Source organism: Oryctolagus cuniculus, chromosome 17, assembly GCF_964237555.1.
Source record: "Oryctolagus cuniculus chromosome 17, mOryCun1.1, whole genome shotgun sequence".
NCBI classification, from domain to species: domain Eukaryota; kingdom Metazoa; phylum Chordata; class Mammalia; order Lagomorpha; family Leporidae; genus Oryctolagus; species Oryctolagus cuniculus.
The window spans coordinates 31,032,479-31,058,012 of NC_091448.1; the positions used below are offsets into that span (position 1 = coordinate 31,032,479).

At 48.3% G+C, this 25,534-nt stretch overlaps 2 protein-coding genes across 6 annotated transcripts in view; one reads left to right on the top strand and one right to left on the bottom strand.

Moving 5' to 3' along the window:
- The window catches only part of HLF (HLF transcription factor, PAR bZIP family member), a 53,977-nt gene extending 32,606 nt beyond the window's left edge, over positions 1-21,371 (top strand). For 2 of the 3 annotated variants that reach the window (XM_051825491.2, XM_051825495.2), the window contains exons 3-4: positions 13,692-13,912; positions 19,029-21,371. In XM_051825491.2, coding sequence (XP_051681451.1) covers positions 13,692-13,912; positions 19,029-19,247 — 440 coding nt within the window. In that variant the 3' untranslated portion in view covers positions 19,248-21,371. The remainder of the gene's footprint in view (positions 1-13,691; positions 13,913-19,028) is intronic. The other variant, XM_051825492.2, reaches the window with a different exon arrangement.
- The window catches only part of MMD (monocyte to macrophage differentiation associated), a 162,628-nt gene continuing 142,212 nt past the window's right edge, over positions 5,119-25,534 (bottom strand). The window contains exons 7-8 of one of the 3 annotated variants that reach the window (XR_011383522.1): positions 16,029-16,270; positions 5,119-5,997 (exon numbers count right to left, since the gene is read on the bottom strand). Coding sequence is in view for 1 of the 3 variants with exons in the window: in XM_051825500.2 (XP_051681460.1) it covers positions 16,160-16,270 (111 nt within the window). In the remaining 2 variants the exon portion in view is untranslated. Of the gene's footprint in view, positions 5,998-12,166; positions 16,271-25,534 lie in introns of those variants that run through there. The other 2 variants (XR_011383521.1, XM_051825500.2) reach the window with 2 other exon arrangements.

The following is a 25,534-nucleotide window of genomic DNA, read 5'->3' on the forward strand; positions in this document are numbered from 1 at the left end:
TTCTCTAATCCCGCCTCCACCCGGTTGCCACAACACCTTTCTGCAGTAAATCACCTGATCAAGTGACTCCCTGGCTTTAATTTCAGCAATTGTTCCTCCTTCCCTTAAGGATAAAATCTGAACATTTATGGCCCTTTTTGGTCTTTTTTTTTTTAATATTTATTTTAAAGGCGGAGTTACAGAGAGGCAGAAAGAGAGAGGGAGAGAGAGAGGCCTTCCAACTGCTGGTTCACTCCTCAGATGGCCGCAAGTGCCGGAGCTGTGCCAGGAGCCAGTATCATCTTCCAGGTCTCCCATGTGGGAGATGGACTTGGGCCATCCTCCACTGCTTCCCTAGGCCATAGCAGAGAGCTGAATCAGAAGTGGAGCAGCCAGGACTCGAACTGGCCCCCATATGGGATGCCGGCGCTGCAGGCGGCGGCTTTACCCACTATGCCACAGCACCAGCCCTCTTTGTCTGACCTTAACTCTCTCCTCTTCTTGCCCCCTGACCTCTAGCTATACCTTCTACTTTCAGTTTTCTGTCTGGTCCATGAATTCTCTCGGATCTTTGAATCTTTGCTCTTTTATCCCTCTTCTTGTCTGGTCGATTTCAAGTCTTGGCCAAGATGCCAGCTCCCTCCGAGAAGCACTTCCTGACGTGTGTCTTCTCCTTCCCAAGATCTGGATTAACAATCAGCCTTTGAACGCCAACCCTAGCTCCCTGGGCAAGGCTGCTTCATCACCTGAGCTCCCCGCACTTCGACCTCCTGCCTGTCTGCATCCCGTAGTGTGGGCTTTGCTTACTGGACAGGTCTTCAAAGAGTTCAAGGAAAATATGTACAGTAAAGAACTGTGCATAGATTGCAATTTTTTGTATCTTATAATTCATAAACACATCTTTTAATTCAATTTCCCACGAAATTGTTGATGTGTACTCGGAATTGAGGGCATAGTGGATGTTTAATATCAGTTTGCCAAGGAGGGACAGGTATTTGGCCCAGTGGGCGAGATGTCAGTTAAGGTGCCTGTGTCAGAGCCCTGGGTTTGAGTCCTGGCTCTGCTTTCAGTTCTAATCCACTGCTCTGAGGACCTGGGAGACAGATGCTAATAGCTCAAGTACATGGCCCCATGCCACTCATGTGGGAGACCTGGATTGAGTTCCAGGATCCTGGCTTCAGCCTGGCCCAGCCCTGCCTGTTGTGAGCATCTGGAGACTGAACCAGCAAATGGGAGCTCTCTATTTTTGTTTCTCTCTTTGCTTCTCTGCTTTTCAAATAATTTTTTTTAAAAACATTGTTAAGCAAATGAATGTTTTAATAAATAAGCCTTTGTTACTCATTGGCATGGTGTAAGCCATTGGCATGGCCTTCTCCTAGGAAGATTTCCAATCCAGTTTGAGAAAAGATAATTGCTTAAATGTTATAGAATCACATACTCTGATAAAAATCATAGGCTGGCCTATACTAAGTGCAAAAATGGCATAGACATTAAGCGTGAAAGACGTTATAAAGAGCCATCATGGACGCTTGGATAGTCAGAAAGAGGAGCACTTGAATTAGACCTTGATGGGCAGTAGGACAAGTAGAGGTGGAGAAAGGGTGGAGCAGGAGTGGTCAGAAATGAGACAGATCCACTTGAACTGAGCAGAGTGCAAGACCAGAGCAACACGTCTGACTTCGGAGGTCCTTGACCACCAGGCAGGGAGTTTAGGAGGCAGCGAGAAGTCATTGTTTATTGTTGATCCTGGGTGAGATGGTCTGGGAAGAGTAACCTGGTAGCTGGGTCCACAGATGGGACTGCAGGCAACAAGAGACCAGTTCAGAAGCTCTTGCAATTGTCCAACTACCAATAATGAAACGGCCTGCACCCGGCCTGTGACAGGGACCCGGAACACAAAGTAAAACATACACTGAACTCCAAGAACAGTTCATTACTCGAGGCTGGAGGAGCCTTTGTTACCAGCCCAACCTCACATTCCACTATATAATGGGTGGCCAAATTGAGGCCCAGGGGTCCCCAGGGTGCTCATAACCTATAGGGTGTTTCGACTCCAATCTGATGGTTACAGTGTAAGGCTGACAGAATGGAGAACTAGTTCACTGGCAAAAGGAACCCTGTAGGATAGGCTGATGGTCCACAGGAGATTGGAGGATGAGTTTGGCTGACATGCTTGGGCTTAGAGGTGACCAGTGGTCCACAGACGAGTTTAGGACTCTCTGTGAACTTGGGTCTAAGAATTACTGAGAGTGCTGGCCAGCAGCAGAGGCAGGGAAGCTTTGGCAAAGCGCGTTTACTTAAGGTGCTTAACCTAAAGACTCCTGCAGGGAAGAATCTTTGTGAGTCTCCTTGAGAAGCCGCAGAACCACAGGTGCACCTGAGTCCTATCCACGTTTACCCAGAAAGGCAGACCCAGAATCCTGTTTTTCTTCCTTTGGTTTGGGTTTGGGGGGCTGGGGGGGAGGGGGGAAGGGTGTTGCTCATGGAGCACAGGGGCTGGGTTGCTCTTTTGCATTTGCGTCCTGGGTTCACAATGACCATGGTCACTGTTTAGTTTTCCTGGTTCACTCTCTCCTCAAAACAAACAAAAATGAGCATAGCCCAAAGGAAAACAGATTAATAACGAGTCGTGGCAGCACTTTGAAAACTGCAAGTTCCACAGGACTAGGCCTGCACATCTTCCCCAACTCAGACCAACGAAGAGACTCCCGGGACCGAGGGCTGCTGATGCAGGTGGTGCACGTTGTCATTAAAAATGGAGGAGCCGTTTTCTGAAAATAGACTTCAGATAGGGGGGCATTCATTTCTGTGCATGGTAAGAAGGCAGCCCATCCACAGGGACCTCTGCAGGTTGCTTAGTGGCTCAGTTTCTCCGCGGGTGACATGCACCCCCTTGGCCCAATCTATTTCACAGGGGTGTCAGGAGGGCAAAGAGAAGCTGTAGATTTGCCGAGTGTGGTCAGACTAGGTCCTGATGCAGCCTGTTAAGGAGAGTAGGGCCCCTCCCCTTGGGATTCTGACTGTCAGCCCCACCTCCTGCGCACCACAGTGGGGCCTCCACAGAGGGGCTGAGGCGAGCACTGGGCAGCAGCTTCCACTGCTCCCCTTCCGGCAGGAAGGGAAAACCCCTTTCTGGGTAGGGTTACAAGGCAGCTTGAATGGTCACTCTGTTAGATCTACCATCACCAAGGCAGCCGTGGATAGTGAGAGAGAGAGAGACAGAGAGAAAGGTCTTCCTTTTGCTGTTGGTTCACCCTCCAATGGCCGCCATGGCTGGCGTGCTGCGGCTGGCGCACCACGCTGATCCGAAGCCAGGCGCCAGGTGCTTCTCCTGGTCTCCCATGGGGTGCAGGGCCCAAGCACTTGGGCCATCCTCCACTGCACTCCCTGGCCACAGCAGAGAGCTGGCCTGGAAGAGGGGCAACCGGGACAGAATCCGGCGCCCCGACCGGGACTAGAACCCGGTGTGCCGGCGCCACTAGGTGGAGGATTAGCCTATTGAGCCGCGGCGCCGGCCTCTATGTTCTCAGATGGGATAGTGGGTAGAAAACAGCAACAGTAAGATTTGGAGCTAGCCAGCAGGGGGCTTGCAGACTTAACCTTTTATTTCCTGGGTACTGCCCCCACCCTCCATTCTCTACTACTGTGGAGGAAACTAGGGAACAGCTCTTGTCCCACCGCAGTTCCATAGCTGGGCTGGCGTGAGGGGCAGGGCGTGAGTGTGCTGGGGGGAGGACAGGGCATCTTCCACATTTGTGACCATCTGTGCTCACCCCCATAGCACCCACTCCCCCTTCCCACCTGAGAGGTGAGCGTTATTTCCTGCATTTGACAGATGTGCCTTTGCCCGAACCCAGACGTTAGCTGGCAGGCTGATAACTTAGGGGTTTAGATATAGAACTCTCATCTCCCATGAACTGACCTTTGAAACCAGCCTCTTGATCATATAACAACACGTTCAGCCACACCCTCCTCCTAGAGGCATGGTCTCTGGCTTATCTAAAGACTCCTTAAAAATACCAGTGCATGAGGTACAGCCTTGCCAGCAGCCCTGGCCCTGTGGGTCAAGTGCAGACTTAGCTGTAGCACCAGCTTGCCGTTCTGGAGGTAGTGAGCAGCAAGAGGGCAGTAAGAGGAGCAGGGAGAAGAGAACGGAGGGCTCCTCCTCTTCTTCCTCTGCTGTCCCCGGGAGGGAGACGTGAAGCCACAAGAGCAGGGGTGTGGGTCAGTTCAGCTTGAGACTGGCTTCCACACAGCCTCCCCAGCGGTTTCTCCTTGTGGCTTCATGCAGGTGTTGTCAGCCCTCTGATCCTCTGCCGCTCCTTCCGTAACATCAGTGCCCCCCGCCCCTACCCTGGTGGAGCAAGTGCCAGTTCAGCAGAATTTTTTTTAAAGATTGATTTATTTATTTGAAAGAGTTACATGCAGAGAGAAGGAGAGGTAGAGAGAGATCTTCATCCACTGGTTCACTCCCCAGGTGGCTGCAACAGCTGGAGCTGTGCTGATCCAAAGCCAGGAGCCAGGAGCCAGGAGCTTCTTCCTGGTCTCCCATGTAGGTGCAGGAGCCCAAGCACTTGGGCCATCCTCCACTGCCTTCCCAGGCCACAGCAGAGAGCTGGACTGGAAGAGGAACAACCGGAACTTGAACCAGCACCCATATATGGGATGCCACGGCTTTACCTGCTGTGCCACAGCGCCGGCCCCTTCCTTTGCCTCTTATTTTCTTCCCTCTCTTTCCTCCTTCTTTTTTTTTATTTATTTATTTGATGGAGTTACAGACAGTGAGAGAGAGAGACAGAGAGAAAGGTCTTCCTTCCGTTGGTTCACCCCCCAAATGGCCGCTGCCGCCGGCGATGCGCCAATCTGAAGCCAGGAGCCAGGCGCTTCCTCCTGGTCTCCCATGCGGGTGCAGGGCCCAAGCACTTGGGCCATCCTCCACTGCCTTCCCAGGCCACAGCAGAGAGCTGGACTGGAAGAGGAGCAACCGGGACTAGAACCCGGCACCCATATGGGATGCCAGCGCTGCAGGCAGAGGATTAGCCAAGTGAGCTGTAGCGCTGGGCCCCTTGGATGGTCTTCTTACAACAGCATTTAACATGGTCTCTTGGAAGGTACATGTGCAGCGTGATGTCAAGTCCATTTTTAAAGAAGCATGTTTTTATTTTCTGATTTTGAAAGTGAAGTTGCTCATTATAGACCCTTCACAAAATGTAGGGGAAAAAAATAAGAAAAAAAAAATAGTCCCTGTTCCCAGAACAGTCCTTGTTGGCATCTGGGGGATATTTCTGTCTGGCTGTGCAGTAGCTTGCACCGTCCCCTCCATGCAGGCTCTGTTTAGAAGCCAGGGCTGTGGCAGCAGATGGGACGAGGGCCCTGCCCCATGGAGCTTCCTTGCAAATACAGAGACATTTTCAACAATTTAGAGCAAATAGTAAAATGCATTTTGGAGAAGTATTGTGGAGGAAATCAGGCAGGGTGGTTAACAGGCAGTGAATGAAGCAGAGGACTATGGAGATGACTAAATGAAAGGACTAGGGGAGATGGTATCCAAATGACGCAAACGGACCAGGCAGGCAGAGAGCAGGGCAAGGATGTTCTAGGCAGAGAGGATAGCATTTGCAAAGGCCTTGGTAGAGTTGGGCGTGGGGGACGCAGGGAGCAGAGAGAGGGCTGGGGTGGAGTCTCCAAGCCTACATCCCTGAATTTTTGTCATACATGGTGACGGGAAGCCTCGTGAGCGTGCTGACGGGGGGCTGTGATCTGCATGGGTCTGTATCTGCAAAATATCTCCAGGCAGCTGTGTAGCACACTGCAGAGACCTGAGCAGAAGGAGGAAGAGCAGTTGAGAAGAGCCAGGAGAAAACTGCATGCTTCATGTTTCATAGGAATACTTGTTGACTGTTCTCCAGGTCCTGTGCCTTCTGCTAAGCCTTGTATCTGCATGCTTCGTCTTACTCATTTGGCACAAAACTCTGAAGAGACAGGTGTAGTCCTCTCTCCCTTTGTAGATGAGGAAACCTGAAACTCAGAGAGGTAGGGTTAATAAATGTGTGTGTGTGTTTGGAGGGGGTGGGAGGGGGGTGTCACCAATGTTCCCTTGCTCCAAAATAGAACTTGTTAGGATTGGTTAGGAGGAGTGTTTCTGTTTGGTCTTCTATTCACAAAAGCCCACATTTATAACATGCAGGTGGCAGAATCAGAATTCACACTCTAGTGTGATTTCACAGCTGAACCGCCAATCTGTGCCAACTTCATTCCTGTCGGTGTGATTCTAAGCATTCCCAACCCCCAGACACAGGAGTTCAGCTTGTGCGACAGGAATGTTTACCAAACAGTCACAGAAACTCAGGAGCATACACCAATAAGGTTTATTACACATGCCAACTCATATATAATTGCCATGGGTTGGTCAGGTGGCTGTGCTGACCTTGGCTGGACTCACAGGTCTAGAGTGCAGGGATTTAGGCTGACCTAGCCTGGCCATCTCCACGAGCCCAGCCCCCAGCAGGCTGGGCTGGGCACGGCAGCCGGGCCATAAGAGAATGCTGGGGAGGAGCAGCAGAACATGCAAAGCCTCTTCAGGCCCAGCCCACCAGCCTCAGAGCTGACACCTTGCGTCTCCTGTTGGCCAAGGCAGGAGGACAACTCAGATTCAAGGGATAGAGAGAGAGAGACAGAGACATTCTGCGTAGGGACTGCAAGTGACATGGAACAGGAGATGGGCAGAGAGATGAGACCCTTGGTCATGGGGACGCAGCTGCTTCGGCAGGGTGCTCGTTGGACAAGATGCCTGCCATTGGACGAGAGGCTGGCTGACTTGGCCGCAGAGGCCAGAGAGCCCACATTTCAGAGTGTGCTTAATCTCTGTACGTGTGGTGAGCCCTGTTTTCACTGGATAGTTCAGTGCAGTCTCCTAAGTTAATTGACTCCCCCATGTGATGTAAGGGACTTTGGACGCAGGGGTCTTTTCGAGTGGAGCACGTGGGCTCTGAGTACTGAGGGGGCGGGGGGTGACTTCTCCTGAAAGCTGTGTGGTACCAAGAAGGTCTGTGGGATCAAGACAAGCAAACAGACCCAACATGTACAAGGGGAGGAGGGAGGAAGGAAGAGAGAGGCAGAGACAAAAGTCTGGGACCAAACTTTGGATCACAAGGAATTTCACCCATCAGCACTAAAGGGAATCCTTTGGCCAAAAACAAAAGTCCTGTCAGCTTCGCTTAATAGAGGATACCGTGTATTGTCCTGCTAGTGTTCATCAGTGATGGGCACTAGAGTGCAGTGTGTGTTTTGACAGTGCTACTGCCAACCTAACGCTTTGTTTATTTAACACATCAGAAAGATTGGAGGTGCTGCAATTAGCCTTGAGGATTAAGTGACAAATGAGGCTATAATTTATTAGTGTGGTGCAGCCATACATTAAAGAAATAAACCACTGACCTGAGAAGGAGTGGGACAAGAGTGCTGCGCTCCCTTTCATTGATGTCTGCTAGCTCATCGGCTAATCAAACGTGAGCTGCTGAGGTTTTGAAAATACAGAAGAAGACACCGCCCATTTTCACTTAAACTATTTGGAGGTTTTGTTGTGCCTAATCCGTGACACAGTAGAGGCCAACAAGTTTGAGTTTGAAGGTCACTTTAATCTCTTTCCAGGCTTTTTTAAAGTCCTCCCTTGCACCCTTTCATCTGGAAATCCTTGGCCCCTCTGGAAGTGACTTTAACGTTTTTAGAAAGAAGAGCACAGTGTTCCAGCGAACTGCGGGGTCGGAGTCGACATGACAGGGTTGTTCTTGTCCACCTTGGAGAAACACCAAGCTCAGACTTAACAGATACAGGGGAAAACCGCAGAACCATCTCAATGAATACTAAAATGATATTTGAGAAAATTTAATACAAGCTTCCGGATTTATTTTTTAAGGCAGCTGACAGTGGTGCTGGAAGGGTTGAAACTACCTTTGTTTTTCAAACTGTCTGCGAGGATTCTAGCAGAAGACCTCATACTTGAGGTGAAGTATTAGCATCTTCCATCAGATGTGCTTTCCTTGAGCTGCTGGGACAAGCAGGATCGCCAGTCTCACCTGCACCTACTGTTCATCACCTTGCAGAGCCTAATTAATGGAGTGAGATCAAAGATTACAGAGATCAAGTAGGAGTTATCAACCTTCAAAGGAAGCCACAACTCCCTGGAGGCAGCAGATTGAATTATTTGCCTAAAAACTAAGAGAAGTTAGAAATATTAGAAGTAATAAGGGAACAAAGTGGCTGGATAGAAGCCCAGCATTTAAAGACCAGTAGGTTTCTGTGTACCACCAATAACCGTGTCTCTACTGACACTGACTATAGCTCAGGTTTGTTGGGTATTTATTTATTTACTTATTTATTCTCTGTGCATCGCTTCTTCCTATCTGTTGCACTTTTAAAAGTATGTCTTGTTGATTCATTTTAAAATTTATTCATTTTTATTACTATAAAGAGAATAGATTTCAGGTAGTTCATAGATCAATTCTGATAATATGCTATTTCCCTCCTTCCCACTCATTTCCCCTCATTTTTAATTTTTGTGATACCATTTTTATTCACTTTATAGTCATAGTCTTGATGCTTCACTAACTAAAGTTCAGCAAGTAAAAAGCAGAAAGACCAGAGTTCAGCAGTCAGATGGACAGGACTATAAGCAAAATCAAATCCCCAAGTCAGTTTCACTTACATATTAAATTGTATGTGTGTGTGTGTATGTGTGTGTGTATTCATTTTTAAAAACCCTTGCTAAACTATGGACCTAATCTTTACATCTGTTTTACTTATAACAATTATTTTCTCCCATGCTGTTGTCCATGTCCTAGCCTGATTTATAGTTTTCACTACTTAGAGCTTTTATATTGAATGTAGCAATATATTGAAATATTGCCTTTTATGGATTCTGTGTTTTTTTTTTTCAAAAGATTTATTTATTTATTTGAAAGGCATAGTTACACAGAGAGAGAAGGAAAGGCAGAGAGAGAGAGATGTCTTCCATCTGCTGGTTCGCTCTCCAGATGGCTGCAACAGCTGGAGCTGCGCTGATCCAAAGCCAGGAGCCAGGAGCTTCTTCCAGGTCTCCCAAGAGGGTGCAGGGGCCCAAGGACTTGGACCATCTTCTACTGCTCTCCCAGGCCATAGCAGAGAGCTGGATCAGAAGTGGAGCTGCCAAGACTCGAACCGGCGCCCATATGGGATGCCGGTGCCACTGGCAGCGGCTTTACTTGCTACACCACAGTGCCGGCCCCAAGGATTCTATGTTTTTTGGATTCTATCTTTCATACTTTATCCCCCAATTGTATCTTACATATACACAACCCCACTCATATCTTTCTGCATACTTTTCTGTAATACAACTAGTTTATTAGAATCTGCAGTCACCTGGAATTTCTTTTGGTAGGCAGCATAAGCCCGTGACATTTGCACTTGTCAGGTTGGCAGTGCTTTTAAAATTAATTCTTAGGGGGCCAGCGCTGTGGCATAGGAGGCTAAGCCTCCACCTGCAGCACCAGCATCCCTTATGGGTGCTGGTTCATGTCCCAGACCATCCTCTTCCAATCCAGCTCTCTGCTGATGGCCTGGGAAAGCAGTGGAGGGTGACTCAAGTGCTTGGACCCCTGCGGAGACTGGAAAAAACTCCTGGCTCCTGACTTAAGATTGGTGCAGCATCGGCTGTTGCAGCCATTTGAAGAGTGAACCAGCAGATGTAAGACTTCTCTCTGTCTCTCCCTCTCTCTGTAACTCTGCCTCTCAAATAAATAAATAAATCTTTAAAAAATATTAATACTGGCCGGCGCCGCGGCTCAGTAGGCTAATCCTTCGCCTGCAGCACTGGAACACCGGGTTCTAGTCCCGGTTGGGGCGCCGGATTCTGTCCTGGTTGCCCCTCTTCCAGTCCAGCTCTCTGCTGTGGCCAGGGAGTGCAGTGGAGGATGGCCCAAGTGCTTGGGCTCCTGCACCCGCATGGGAGACCGAGGAGAAGCACCTGGCTCCTGGCTTCAGATCAGCGCAGTGCGCCAGCCACAGCAGCCATTGGGAGGTGAACCAATGGAAAAGGAAGACCTTTCTCTCTGTCTCTCTCTCTCTCACTGTCTACTCTGCCTGTCAAAAAAAAAATTTTTAATACTTAATTGTGAGAAATGTACACACCCATAAATGTTGTTTCAAATATAATTAGTCTGACATTTTGGGAACACAATTTGTCAGTCCAGTCCACTTAGAAATATAAAATGTACACACTTCTGCATTAGTGTTCCTGCTTCTAGGGATCTCTTCTGTAAAAGCATATACCTGAAAGACTATCAGTTGGGGTGGTGGTTAAACAGATTATTATACATCCAGACCCTGGAAGACTTCTCACCCTTTAAAAAGAACAAAGTAGTTCTGTTTGCATATGGCATATTGATCTAATTAAAAAGGAGTTTAAGATGTATGGGTAGTTTAATCCCATTTTGGTCAACTCACCTCCCTGTGTAAACAAAACCATGAGAGGTTCACACCAAATGGTTGAGGGAAGTCACCTCTGGGAACAGCTGTTGGGAGGACTAGGGGAGAAAAGAGTAGCACAAGCGGGAATTTCATTTTGTTGGCCCATTTCTGTTGAAATTTTTTTTTTTTTTTTTTTTTTTTTGACAGGCAGAGTGGACAGTGAGAGAGAGAGACAGAGAGAAAGGTCTTCCTTTGCCGTTGGTTCACCCTCCAATGGCCGCCGCGGCCGGCGCGCTGCGGCCGGCGCACCGCGCTGATCCGATGGCAGGAGCCAGCAGCCAGGTGCTTTTCCTGGTCTCCCATGGGGTGCAGGGCCCAAGCACCTGGGCCATCCTCCACTGCACTCCCTGGCCACAGCAGAGAGCTGGCCTGGAAGAGGGGCAACCGGGACAGAATCCGGCGCCCCGACCGGGACTAGAACCCGGTGTGCCGGCGCCGCAAGGCGGAGGATTAGCCTAGTGAGCCGCGGCGCCGGCCCTCTGTTGAAATTTTGCAATGAACATTTTTGAGAATCAAAATGTAATGTTGGGGCCGGCGCTGTGGTGTAGCAGGTAAAGCTACCGCCTGCAGTGCCAGCATCTCATATGGGTACTGGTTTGAGTCCTGGCTGCTCTACTTTCAATCCAGCTCTGGTATGGCCTGGGAAAGCAGTAGAAGATGGCTCAAGTCCTTGGGTCCCTGCACCTGCTTGGAAGACCCAGATGAAGCTCCTGGCTCCTGGCTTTGGATCAGCTCAGCTCCGGCCATTGCGCCAATTTGGGGAGTGAACCAGCAGATGGAAGACCTCTCTCTCTCTCTGCCTCTGCCTCTCTGTAGCTCTGCCTTTCAAATAAATAAATAAATCTTTTTTAAAAAAAGATTAATGTAACGTTGCATTCTCATACTGAGAATTCCTGTATTAAAATTTTGAAAGTCCACAAAAGGTAGGGAAAAATAATAAAGGCTCATTATTACCCAGTGACACTGGGGACATTTTGGGATAAAGGGTAAGAATACTGTAAGTCCGGCAGAGTTAACTCCCAGAAAATACAGATAATAAGATATCATGAAGGATTCTGGAGAGAAGTGGGGGCCTGGCTCTGCTGTTTACTGTTTACCATTGGGGTAACCGTTTACCTGGGCTGTGGGCCACATAGTTCTCCTCTCCTCTGCAGGTAGGATGGCCCTGCTCCTTCTGCAGGAAAGGGTTAGAGAAGAAAGAACAAGTCCTGCCTAGATGGGAAGTGGTGTTGGGGGCCACCCCTGGCTGAATAGCAGTCTCCCAGGGCCACCGCTGAGTGAGAGCTGTTCTTTGTGGAAGCTGAACTCTGAAGTCTGAGCCATGGTGAGGGATTGGGTGGGGACAAAGTAGATCAAACAGGAAAGACTGTGTGGTCTAGTGGAAGAAGACTGTGCATGTGTGTGTGAGCGTGAGCGTGTGTGTGTGTACGTGCGTGAGTGCGTGTGAGCGTGTGCATGCGTGTGTGTGAGTGTGTGCAGCTTAAGGTAATTTATAGCATAACCAACAGATACTGAGGTCTTAACTTGGAGCCATGAGGCTGGAAGTCTTCATTACAAAGTGCTTCAAGAGGCAGAAGGTGCTCACGCTCGTAGGCTGCTGCTGCTGGTGGTTGTACTGCTGGGGCTTTGGGTAGTGTTGCTAATACATTCAAAGAGAGCTTCTAAAGGGAAAATAAAATCCCCATTCGACTGAGGTGTGGTTCATTTTCTGCGGCAAAGCCAAGAGGCACAAGATCAAACTCAGGTTGCCACCATCCAGTACAGAACTCCGCAGTCCCTAGAAGTTCGAGCTGCAGCTGCCTGGCTAATGAGAAATCTCCGTCCTCTGCCAACACCTCGGGGCCCGTCTCTTCCTCCTGGCAAGCAGGACACAGAGAGCTCAAAGCAGAGTGGGGACCTAAAAGGTCACCCCGAGCATTCATTTTGCAAGTTCCCCATCAAACCAAAAACACGCGAGCATGGTTTCACAGTGTTGCTGGAATCTGAGCTGATGGCTTTGTGCTTCAGCCGAGGGGAAGTTGTAATGCAAGCTAAGGGGTACTTGACACATTGGCCCACCCTTGGCTCGAGGAAGAGGAGGAAATGGCCAAACGTAGTGGAGCTGTATCCTCTTGTTCATTCTGTGGGCATGCAAAGTGATTATAAAATTCGGAGCTCCCCGTATGAACAATCCGGTCTGTTGTTAAGTTCACCTTCACAAGTCAGACATACTCAGAAATACAGTCAACCCATTGTTCTGTGACTGTTGGTGTGTTTCAGTGGTTTGGCCTGAAGAACCCTGAAGATTGTCTCCATGATGTCTTTTTAATTAGTCAAAGATTTCTTGTACTGGGCCCCTTTTCCCCAGTCTCCACTGCCACTGTTAGTACGCGCGCACGGCTTATCACCACAGCCTTGCGTCTGATCTGCCTGCAGACACGCCCTCCTCACTCTGCCTGCGTCTTCTTTCCAAAGTCAGCTGTCTGTCCCTTCATTGCTCAGATTCCTTCAGTGGCATTCAGGGCCCTTCATAATCCCCCACTGCCCCTCCCTGGTGGGCACATCCCCTGCACTTGAACCTCTCCTCCTTCCACCTACCTTGTCTTCTGATTCAGTACTCCTGCTACCTAAGGCTATTTGTGGTTCCTCAGAAATGCAAAGCTCTGTCTTGTCTTGGTACCTAGAACACCTTTTTTTGTTTGTTTGTTTTTTGGCCAATTACTGTTTGTCTCAAGAAGCAGCTCTATGAAATGTCCGAGACTCCTCTGTGGTGTGTAACTGTTTCCCCTGTACTCTGGAAGAACTTGAGGGTCCCATCCTAGCCCCTGCACTCCCTCCTCCCTGGCCAGTGAGTAGTCTGTCTCCCCCACTCATCTGGAAAACACTACAAAGTAAAAATCATGAAGTTCTATCGCGCCTTGCAGAGTGCCTGGCCCCATGGTTGGTGCTCCATGAATATGTCATAGGAAAGAATGAATGTGTCTGTTTATAATTGAGTTTCCACCTCCCCAGTTTGTGAACATTTATGTCATTGTTTTGCCTGGTGTGGCAAGAGTGTAGTTGTACTCAGCCTGTGTTTTTGGAAACATGGTGAGGATTAGTAAAAAAATGATGTTAGAGTCCTATACAAGTTAGTTGAAGACTCCTGCCACTCAGGGTGACGCATGATCAAGTAGCTGTCTGATGGGTCTCCCTGGAGTTCATGAACTGAAACGTCTGTGTTGTTCCAGGTCAGCTGTTGCCAGCAAACCGCAATACACCAAGTCCTATCGATCCAGACACCATCCAGGTCCCGGTGGGCTACGAGCCAGATCCGGCGGATCTCGCCCTCTCCAGCATCCCTGGCCAGGAAATGTTTGACCCTCGCAAACGCAAGTTCTCCGAGGAAGAACTGAAGCCACAGCCCATGATTAAGAAAGCCCGCAAAGTCTTTATCCCTGATGACCTGAAGGTAAATTGGAGCCGGTGATGAGGCTCTGGGGAAATGGAGAGCAGGATTGCGAGACAGATTAGAAGGGCGCCCCCAGCAGGACCATCTACGCTAAGGAACAAGGGGCCGGCGATTTCTGATCCTGGTTCTTAGTGTGGAATTCGCAGGCGTGTTGCTTCCTCTTTGGGTATCTTCTGATTTGTGCTTTCGTGTCTTAAGACTGAAGAGTAGTAAGGAAAGGACCAAAACAGGGTGATTTTAAGCCTATAACGGAAGCAAACCTGCTACTACCAGCAAGGAAACCCACAAAAACCTAATACAATCCAATCAAAATCTTTCAGCGTTGAAAAGAGAGAGAAATCTATTTGGGAAGGACATGTGGACCTCATAGTCTTCCAGGGGTAATCTTCCTTTTGGGAATTTGTTGATAATTAACGGCTGCCTTTTCCCTGTAGGTCTCAGGAGACAGAACCTCCTTCCGCATTTTCAGTCCCGAGAGTCCAGGGTTGCGTTTTGCATTTTGCAAGGGAAGCTAGTGCTTCCCCAACTCTGTTTATATGTGATGTCCATTTTTGTACCTCAAGTAGTGATCACTGGAGCATCTCAACAGAAGGTTAATTCTGGGTAGTTTTGCGCTGCCGTGTTGAAGGGAACACATTTTTTATATAGGGAAATAGATTGACCTTTGGAAGTCAAATGAAGCTTAAAGTAAATTAGATTCAATGGTACCTTAGGGTGAAAATTCTTTCCAAAATTATGCCATGCCTGCTTATCTCAAAGCAGACCCATTTCTGATTGGCCATTGTGTAGAGCTTAATGTGGTTTTGCTTGTTCACAGTCAGATGGACAATGGAGAGGTGGTTCTACATAGTCAAGGCATTGGAATCAAGCAAAATAAGGACTTTTCTGAAGCCTATCACTTCTCAAAGCGAAGTATGATTCACATGCAGACGAGGGTTTGAGACAGTGTCTAGACCGATTGAAGCCAATTCCTCCTGTCTTTCATTTCTACAAAGACCTATGGAGGCCAAAGTAGCTAGCAGACTTAGATCACGGCTGTCATCATGTATCTGATGTGATGGGAACCCGTGCAGGATGGAACCATCAGGGCTGAATTCCCCCAGGTAGAGTAGGGTCTAACCCAGCTCCTGGGTCATCTAGCCTGAAGGTAACTTTACACAGTATTTTTAATAACTTTTGTGCATGAAACTAAGTTTCATGTGTGGAATTTTCTGCTTGTGGTATCATGTATGTACTCAAGAAGTTTTTGGTTTGGGAGCATTTCAAATTACAGTTTTTGAGATTGGGGCTATTCAGCCTGTTACTATCAGCAAGAGAATTGAAAGAGGAAATTGCTTGGTAGAAACACCAAAAAATCTAAAGTCGACAGGAGATTCGGGGGTTCCTGCTTCAGCTAGTGGGATAAGAAAGGGGCAATGTGGGATCGGGTCCCGGGCAGCTAGATAATGTCTCTCAGTTGGATTTTCTTCCTGGTCTTGCATTCTTAGCAATCCAGTTCTCGGTGTGTGTGTTTTCGGGCATCATCCTTTAAACTAAACCAGGGAGGCCACGCAGCCAGGAATTCCTCTTGCATGGAGGGTAGCTTGAAGGATTCTGCTGAGCAGTAGATAGAACTCCCAGTCAAACCTTAGGAGAGTCTCCAAATTTACATGTTCAAAGAGCAAGAAGACTTGATAGCCCAGTTCCCCTTGGCAACACAGAGGCTTCATGAGCACTCTCTGTGCTGGGATTATCTGTATCACTGCTGCCATGGCCAGGCCTGGCCCTTGCACACGGAGCACAGGGAATGGCGTGAACATTCTCCCGCCACGTGTCCTTGGATTCCTTTCAGCTGTGGGTAAAGCCTTGCGCCACAGATCTTTAGGTGATATGAATCAGGAGGCAGAGCTGTAATACATTTTTCCTGCCAGAAGAGAGGAATGAGCTAGGGGTGGGTGGGAGACAAGGTGCTTGTGGCCCCCTGCCTTTGGAGGAACAAATCAATTGAGTGGAATGACCCCCACCAAAAACGCCTCCCCTCATTCCCTCGAGCCGTTTCTTTGGGCTAGCATGCATGCGTGCGGCAGAATCAAAGGACGGCATAGCAGGGTCCCTAACCGAGAGTCAGCCGACTCACCTTGATTTCTGAGCACTCCGAAGCATCTGTGCCTTCCCTTGGCAGACGCTTTTCAAATGCTAGTGTGTGCCAAGCCCCGTGTCAGGGGCTGGGGACACCTAGGTGAGTCCGTACCAGCCTTGTGCCTGACCTCACACAACCTTTAGTCTGGTGACAGCATGGGAGTGTTGCCTTGTCCGGGGGGGTGTGACTGAGCTGGTCGTGGCTGGGGAGCGAGCTGGCATCAGCACCTTGAGGACGTGCTGGAGAAGATGACAGAGCAAAGGATCAGTGCCAAATTTGTAAGCCCTGCTCAGGCTCCTGCACCCTGTCCTCCCAGCCCCAAAGCCACTGTGTGATGATAAAGGAAGGTGAGCTGGTGTTTTTGGGCCAGGACACTCCCTCTTTGGTCCTCCTGCGTTATCCCTCGATCCACCGCTGCTCCTGACTCCACTCCCACCTGCCAGGTTCATGCGGCAGTTCACACCTTGGTTGGCTCCTCCGCACCTGTGGACGGGGTGAGGCTGGGAGATGAGAGCACAGAAGATGTGAGATGAGCTCTAAGTCAGGGACAAGTGGTTGCAACCCGTAAATCACTTGCTGACTCCCTGGTCCTTATAAACCCGGTGAGTGCTGGCACAGACCTCTGAGTTTAGGTCCATGGCCGGACCCTCCGCCCGCCCCCAGCACACACATGCAGTTTCCGGTTTCCCAGGGGCTTGTTCTCGGGTGTTCCTTTAGCTCCCGGGCTCCTGTTCCCTGTGTGCAGATCCTGGTCCACCCTAAGCGAGCCCTTCTTGGAGTGTGCTTGGAAAGCACGCCCAGCAAGGAGAGTGTGGTCGACTTACTGACACTATGAAGTGGGTGGCACCAGAACCCACATCAAAGTACAACCACGGACTTCATCAGGACTGGCACCTCCCTCTTGTGATGTGTGTCTCAGGGGCCCCTCCTCACAGTGACGTCACCGACCCCCGAGATCCCTCTCAGCCTTTCTCCCTTCCTGCTTCTCCTCTTCAGAAACACAGCCAGCAAATTGTACATCTGCCCAAGTTTGCTCATTGTGCCATTCCTTCAAGGATCACATCTTTCCTAAGAAGCTTCGTGGGAGCAGCTACTCTGGGGATGCTTTTTGCCCTGCTATATATTGTTCTGAAATGTGTAGAAGGCTGGGTGCGCTCTGAGTAAGACGGCAGTTTCTGCTTGCAGAGAGCACTCGGGAGGTGCCTGCTGACACTTTCCATCTCGCACATTCCGTGACTGTGCAAGGCAGATGTCTGCGGAGAGTAACGGGCAGGTCGGGGGGCTGAACACTGGGCCCAGACCACGTGACCTTCAGTGCCGCTGCCCCCTGGACTCCTCGGGGTGGGGGTAGGGTAAGGCCTGGCCTCACCCTCTCTTCTGGGAGGGAGGTGTGAACTGCACAGACATCAGCTTTGCGGAGACTTGAGGTCTGCTTTTACAGGTTGTTGTCAAAAGAGTATTGCAGAATTCATCAGGTGGCACCAGCAATGAACTGGGAAAGTCCAGGAGGGGGTTCTGGTGCCTTCGTCTTCCCAGGAAGCCATCTTCTTTTGTTAGGAAGGGCGGCGATGGGGGGAGAAGGAGGGATGGTTTTCACATTATTCAAGGCGAAATGTTACTCATGGTAATTAAGGCCTGAAATCCAGTGAAACAAAATTTAGAGTAAATGACTTAAATGCTGGCCAGCAATATGGGTACATTGATGAGTAGCCGACTGAGGGTCTTTTCCCTTTAGTGACCAAAGTGTCCATACACATTATATAATATTCTAATAGTTCAGGAAGGTATAAAATAAAAGGTGAAAATGCTACTAGTTTTATCTGCTTCTTTCCTGTAATACTCCTTATAATGGCACCACTTTTATAACTTAGTATAAATCCTTTTGGGCTCCATTGTACAAATCTATGATATTATGACTTTTTTAAAAGATTTTTTTTTATTTATTTGAAAGGCCGAGTTACAGAGAGAGACAAAGGGAGAGACAGCAAGATCTTCCCTCCGCTGGTTCACTCCCCAGATGGCCAGAATGGCCCAGGGCTGGGCCGAGCTGAAGCCAGGAGCCAGGAGCTTCCTCTAAGTCTCCCACATGGGTGCAGGAGCCCAAGCACTTGGGTCATCCTTTGCTGCCTTCCCCTGGTGCATTAGTAGGGAGCTGGATGGGAAGTGTAGCAGCCGGGACTCGAACTGGCGCCCATATGGGATGCCGGCATCACAGCCAGCAGCCTTACCCACTATGCCACAGCGCCAGGCCCTGATATGATGATTTTTAAATCAAATTGGGATGAGACCGTACATATTTATCTGTGAATTGTCATTGTTCTCACCCACATAATGATATAGCTTGAATATATTTCTGGTGCAACGGGGACACTGTTTTGAGCAGCTGCAGAGTATCCCCGTGTATGACTCTAATACAATACAGTTATGAAATCTCCTACAGGGAAATAGTTTTTATTACATTTTTCTGTTACAACCAATGCCGCAGTAAAAAAAAAAAAAAATGTTCTTGTGTCTATATGCACGTGAGCAAAATTGCTATGGGATGAAATCCTAGAAGTAGTGTTCCTAGATCAATAGTATATGCATTTAAATAGCTGATGGGCCACATTGCCTTCCAAAAATATTGCGCCAAGTTATACCCAAAAAGCATATGAGCGCTCGGGGAATAAAAGTGCTCTTCAAATAAAAACGGCAGCGAAGCGAGTGGAGAATGTTGGCATGCAACTTAGGGTGAGAGCCAAGCCCCTTGCTTTCATTCAGCCCCTGATCGCTACCTCACTGGACACAGTCCCCGTGGAGCAGAGCGAGTAGGGAGCTGTGATGACGGGTCGGGGCCTGCCCCGCGAGGAAGCCGTGGCTCGCGGGCCGGCCTCTGAGACGCATGGGAAGCCCGGGTCGGGGCCTCGGTACAACCCTGAAGGCTGCCAGCGCGCCCTGGCTGAAGCTCCGTGTTGCTGAAATCTAATACCTTGTGTTTTCCCTTCTGTAACTAACGAGCAGGATGACAAGTACTGGGCAAGGCGCAGAAAGAACAACATGGCGGCCAAGCGCTCCCGCGACGCCCGGCGGCTGAAGGAGAATCAGATTGCCATCCGGGCCTCGTTCCTGGAGAAGGAGAACTCGGCCCTCCGCCAGGAGGTGGCTGACTTGAGGAAGGAGCTGGGCAAATGCAAGAACATACTTGCCAAGTATGAGGCTAGGCACGGGCCCCTGTAGGATGGCATTCTTGCGGGCTTTGCTTTGGAATGGATGGACAGTTTGTTTCCTGTCTGATAGCTCCACACCCAAACCGACCTTTCTGACATCAGCACTTTACCAGAGGCATAAACACAACTGACTCACATTGTGTGCATCATGTGTGTGTGAGTGTACGCGTACACATGCTTGTGCTCGTGTGTGTGGCCCACAGGGTGCGTGCTTGCGTGTGTGCGTGCGTGCGAGTGTATGTGTGTGTGTGTCCCCTTTGCACTTGCCATTTTTAGGTAGCCCTCTCATTCTCTTTTAGTTCCAACAAAAGGAAGGTGCCATGTTTTTACTCGACTCTGGAGCCCCCTCGGGGATCCACCTCCCCTTCCCGTCTTCCCGGCTCCTGCCCTTTCTGTGTGGCTTGGTGTTGCAGCTTCCCCACTCCTGCAGGACCCTGTGCTAGGACTCCCTGCGAGGGGCCCTGGTGAAGTAGTGGATCTCAGTTGTCAAGAGTTCCAGCTCCTGTTCCTGTCACCTGGAAGTGACCCTGCTCACTGGGTGCCCCAAATACCTTCCCCAGCACTACTCGCAGCTCTGTGCACTCACAGGTTGCTTTCCTCGTATTTTCCGTTTTGGTGGTAATTGTCTTCAAATTGAAAGTGCTGTTTAGAGTTCTTAGATCCCGTATTTACTTACTGCTATCTAATAAGTTTCCTTTTAATTCTACCAGCCCCGCCTAAGTAAGAGTACTATTCTAGAACACAGGGTGTCTCTGCACTGTCTGTACTAAAGCAATAATCCTGCTGTGCACTAGAGCATGCTGCCTGAGTCTCACTAGTGGACGTAGGATGTTTTCCCTACCTAAGGATCTCACTGTCTTTTAAAAACAAAAAGGAATGCATTTGCGCATGACCAGAACATCCCCAGGACAGGGAAGCAGAGGGAGATGGGAGGTCTAAGAATGAGGGGTTAATTTCTCAGTCCACGAGCCATGGACCAGCCTTTGCCGTCGTGTTTGGTTTTCTTCTCTCCCCTCTCCCAAACCCCGCCCACCTCCTACTTCTCTAGTTAACTTTGTCCATATCCCTCTTGATATTCCAAGCAATTCAATGACTTAAGATTGAGTTTTCCCATTTTTTTGTAATATATTTTTGTGAATTATACTTTGCTGTTTTTAAAAAAATCAGTTAAGTTAATAAGTTGATGTTTTGTAAGGCCCTTTTTCCTCATGGTGTCATTTTTGAATGCCTCATAAATTAATTATTCTAGAGCTTATGTTTCTTACTCTGTTTGCTTTTGAACGTATGTGCTCTTATAAAGTAGACTTCTGAAAACGAATGTAAAAGACACTGGTGTATCTCACAAGGGGATGGCGTTGTCACAAACTGTGGTTAATCCAATCAATCTAAGTGTTTACTGTAGACCAAAAGGAGATTATTAAATTGTTTAATGTTTATACAGAGTAACTATAGGAAGTTCTTTTTTTGTACAGTATTTTTCAGATATAAATACTGACAATGTATTTTGGAAGACATATATTATATATAGAAAAGAGAAAAGGAAAACTATTCCATGTTTTAAAATTATATAGCAAAGATATATATTCACCCGTGTTGTACAGAGAAGACGTGCTTGGGGGTTTTTGAAGTCTTTAATATTTTAAGCCTATCACTGACACATCAGCATGTTTTCTGCTTTAAATTAAAATTTTTATGACAGTATCAAGGCTTGCCGTGATGAATCGTGCTCTGAAAGACACAAGGAGCTTTCTTCTTTCTTACGAGGTCTCAGGAAGAAGTCAGCTAACATCACCCAAAAGCACAAAATGGATTTTAGTCAAATATTTATTGGATGATACAGTGTTTTTTAGGAAAAGCATCTGCCACAAAAATGTTCACTTCAAAATTCAGAGTTCCTGGAATGGAGCGTTCCTGCCTGTGCCCCCAGACGGCTCTGTTCCCCTCTGGGGCCTGTGTGTCTTATGCAGTATAAAGGCGATCTCGGTGCTACGCGTACGGCCTATAATTTGATAGATGTTCTGACTTTAAAGACGATTGTTCTTTTGTTTCATTAAGTTGTACAATGTCAAGAGATTCTGCTGTTACTGCAAAGAAACATTTTGTGCTAGATTAAAATACTCTTTTATCCATGGAATTTTCTAGTTTCCTGCCTCCGGAGTTTCTTTACTGTTTGATGAACTGGTGGTCTCCTTGTGGATGCATGAGCTCAGCTTCTCTCATGGTGTCACAGCTTTGGCAGACCCCACTAGTAGGATATTCCAAGTAGATACCCACTGTGCTCAAGCTACAGGTAATGGTGAGAGATGGGAGAGGATTGGAATTGGAATACACTGTTCAGATTGATAACTAGCAAAACCAGCAAAAAATCTTTGCCAGTCGTCAGCAGACCTGAAAGATAATTCAGTGAGAGATGCCAGTGGACCTTGAGTTGGCCCTTTACAGGTGAGGGGCCAACTGCAAAATTGGTAAATGGCAGTGGTCATTAAAGCAAAGCTGATGGTATCTTTAAGCAGAGAAGTGTTGACACATTGCACCAGAGACCACCCACGCTTGTGGAAGTATCAAATGATGGCTGAAAAACTCTGAGAACTGGGCTTTCTCACAACTAGGCTGTTTGTATCAAATGAACATCACAAACGTGTTCTGCAGGAAATAAAAAGATGACCATAAAACTTGTCCTTCTGTGTGCCGGGAGAGGTTTCAGCAATCTACCTCCTCCTAAAAATTTAAACATCCTGTAGTCTGTACGGATGCCTTATATGTGGGACTTTGTCAGCACACACACACAGACACACACACACATTCCTGGGCTGGGTGCACGTCTTGCAGGGGCAGTTAACAAACAAGGCAGTTCTGCCAAGTGGAGTGGGAAGCCAGGATTAACCCAGGTCAAACGGATGCCTGCAGACTGCAGCTGTTCTAAGAGCCCTGTCGTCATTTGTCACCATTTCATCCTAAGCATCTTTCATTCTTTGATTACTTGGCCATTAAAGTGATTCCAAGTCATGTGGCAGGAACATTTGGACGTGATTTGGAATACTGCTCATACTGCCTTGAGGAGCTAGGTAGTGGATGGCGGGGCTATCAAGGGTCACTTCCCCTTGAGAAAGAGGCCACGCTGGACCATTTAAAAGCCGCATCAGGAGGATTACGAGAGGGCTGTTGTGTTTGTGTACTGCAGGCCTTCCATGGAACATCCTGCATGTAGGAGAACACTCTGTTGGGAGAGTGTAGACTGGGATGCAGGTGTGGTGGGGGGTGGCTGTGTTATACAACCCTGGGGTTCCTCCTAGCCCAGTGGTGTCATGTGGGGACTCACACTGGACATGCAGATGCTCTATGGGCTGTTTTCAGGAGAATTGAGAGTTGAAGTGGCACTCTCCCACAGCCTCAGGGTAAAACATTCTGTAAAATGCAATTAAAATGTGTTCTTTCTCATAGTTCACCTAATTTCCCACCTAATGATCCTTTTAAGAAAACTCAAGTTTTATCAGAGTTAAGTGGCACAATCCCAAGGCAGGCAGACTTGTTCTGCTCGCCCGTGTGTGGAGTTCTGGGTTTACCACTGGGCTCAGTCCTGGGCAGGTGACTGAGAGCAGGTGTTCCGATCTCCGTGTGGCAGACATCTGCTCGCAGTCCTCTTCCTGCTGAGGGCTTCTGGGTACCCTCCACCGTCGAGGCCAGCATCCCTCCCAGGTTCTCAGCAATTAATAATGTCAGTTTACAAATGAGCAAAGCCTCGCCCTAGTTCTTGATAAACTGGATTTAGCAACTAGAGTCAATATATTTTATGGGAGCCAAGTATATGTACGAGTGTGTGTGTGTGTGTGTGTGTGTGTGTGTAAATTTAAAACATAAAGTATTTGCTTTTTGAGCACCTTACCAAATATAACAATGCTACATTATCCTTTGAGCAATACCACAGTGATTGCATCTGTTAAACAGGTAGAAGTTCGCATGAGGTTAGTTTACTTGTACACCGTGGTACTGGTGGTACTGATGCTGTTAAGTCCAGACCTTTCTGTTGTTCTTAATGTTTAATAAACTTTGCATTTCTTCCTTTCTTTCATGCATGTTTGTTGAGCCAACTAGCAATTGGATTCTGTTCACACCTTGATAACCAAGAGGCCATCTACCGAGATGGCACAGGTGATGTTATTGAACATTTATTGAGCGCTTCTGTGCCAGACACTACTAAATGCTTGGATGGCATATTGAATCCCATATTAATCCAATTAGGTTGAGACAACTGTTATCCCCATTTCACAGAGGAGAAAATTGAAAGGGAGGTTAAGTCTATCTAATGTTACATAGATAGATAATGTTACATAGATAGAGATCAATCCCAGTCAATTGAGCATCAGCTAGGAGGGTGGTTCCCCAAAACCAGTCACAGACTACTTACTTGTAGAGATATATAAAATTCACTGGGGAACATACTACAGCACAGATCCAGGGATTCTGAGGCGGCCAAGAAATCTGAATTTTTAAAATGCCCCCAGCTAATTCTCATGTGTGTCCAAGTAAGCAGAGGCAAGGGTTAATAGACTGGGCTCTTAATTTGAGCTCTTGGCCCTTGGGAGATGCAGGTAGTAGTGTGTCTTTCTTTTTTCTTTTTCTTTCTCTCTTTTTTTTTTTTTTTTTTTTTTTTTGACAGGCAGAGTTGACAGCGAGAGAGAGACAGAGAGAAAGGTCTTCCTTTGCCGTTGGTTCACCCTCCAATGGCCGCCGCGGCCGGCGCACTGCACTGATCCGATGGCAAGAGCCAGGTACTTATCCTGGTCTCCCATCGGGTGCAGGGCCCAAGGACTTGGGCCATCCTCCACTGCACTCCCTGGCCACAGCAGAGAGCTGGCCTGGAAGAGGGACAACCGGGACAGAATCCGGCGCCCCAACCGGGACTAGAACCCGGTGTGCCGGCGCCGCAAGGTGGGGGATTAGCCTAGTGAGCAGCGGCGCCAGCCCAGGTAGTAGTCTTAAGACTTCTGTAGTTACTGAATTACCTGAAATGTCTTACGTACCAATGTGTAGGTATTTGCGTGTATTTTTTCTGTAGAGCAGACCCATAGCTTTTGTTTCCTCCCTGAAAGGAACCTGCGGTGCCAGATGGAGCAAGGTAGCGCAGCGGTGCCCAGCCCAGCAGAGCTCAACACTGGTAGTGCGTGGGCTGCGGCCCAGGCCAAGGGGCTCAGCATCTCTGGAATGTTGAGAAGGGGGCTCTGTGGCAAGGAGTTGCACAGTTCTGGATTCACATCTGTCACCTAGCAGGTGTGTGACCTTGAACACCTACTAAACTTTTTTCTTCTACCTAAATCTCATCTGACAAGTGAAGGTCTGATCCCTATCTCTGAGGGCTGTGAGGAGAACTAACGATGCAACAAATGGCATAGCACTGGCTCCCAGTAAACAGCTGCCATGGGGCCAGGAAAGTACGATGTGGGAGGGTACTTCAGAAAGTTCACAGATCATGCATATTCTGAAAAAAAACCCATGTGTGCTTTTCAGAAATTTCTGCTGGGGCTGGCACTGTGGCATAGCAGGTAAAGCCACCACCTGCCATGCTAGCACCTATATGGGTGCTGGTTCAAGTCCTGGCTGCTCCACTTCCGATATCCCTCCCTGCTAATGCCCTGGGAAAGCTGCAGAAGATGGCCCAAGTGCTTGGGCCCCTGCACCCACATGGGAGACCTGGAAAAAGCTCCTGGCCCCTGACTTTAGACTGGCCTAGCTCCAGCCATTGAGGCCATTTGGGGGTGGAACCAGCAGGTGGCAGGTTCCTCTCTCTCTCTCTCTTTGCCTTTTAAATAAATAAATAAATATGAATCTTTAAAAAAAAAAAACTGCAACAGAATAAGCTTATCTTTCAATTCCATTTTCCATGAACTTTTTGAAGTGACTTCCAGTTCAATATTTGAGATCATCTGATTCTTCAAAGAGGGCAATAAATAATTTCCCTGCTCACAGGAAGGCGCAGGGTGGCTGGAGTGGAGGGAATAGGTAGCCTTCTAACAGTGACCTGTTTCTTAGACTGACATCCCTAACAGATCATGGACTCCTAGCTCCAGCCTCGCACATGGGGTCAGTGACATCAGATGGATCAGAGGTGCTTGTGGCCCCTTAGAGTCGAGACTGAGCAGTTAGAAGGTAGGGGTCAGCTCTCTTCTCACCCTTTCTCAGAGGAATATAGGTCCAGTGACCTTAACTTACAACTCCATTGGAACAGCTGACTTTTGGTGTCTTCAACTCTTTGAGGGAATGACTGGCTGCCCCTCTAGGACCCTGAGGGCATGTGGACTC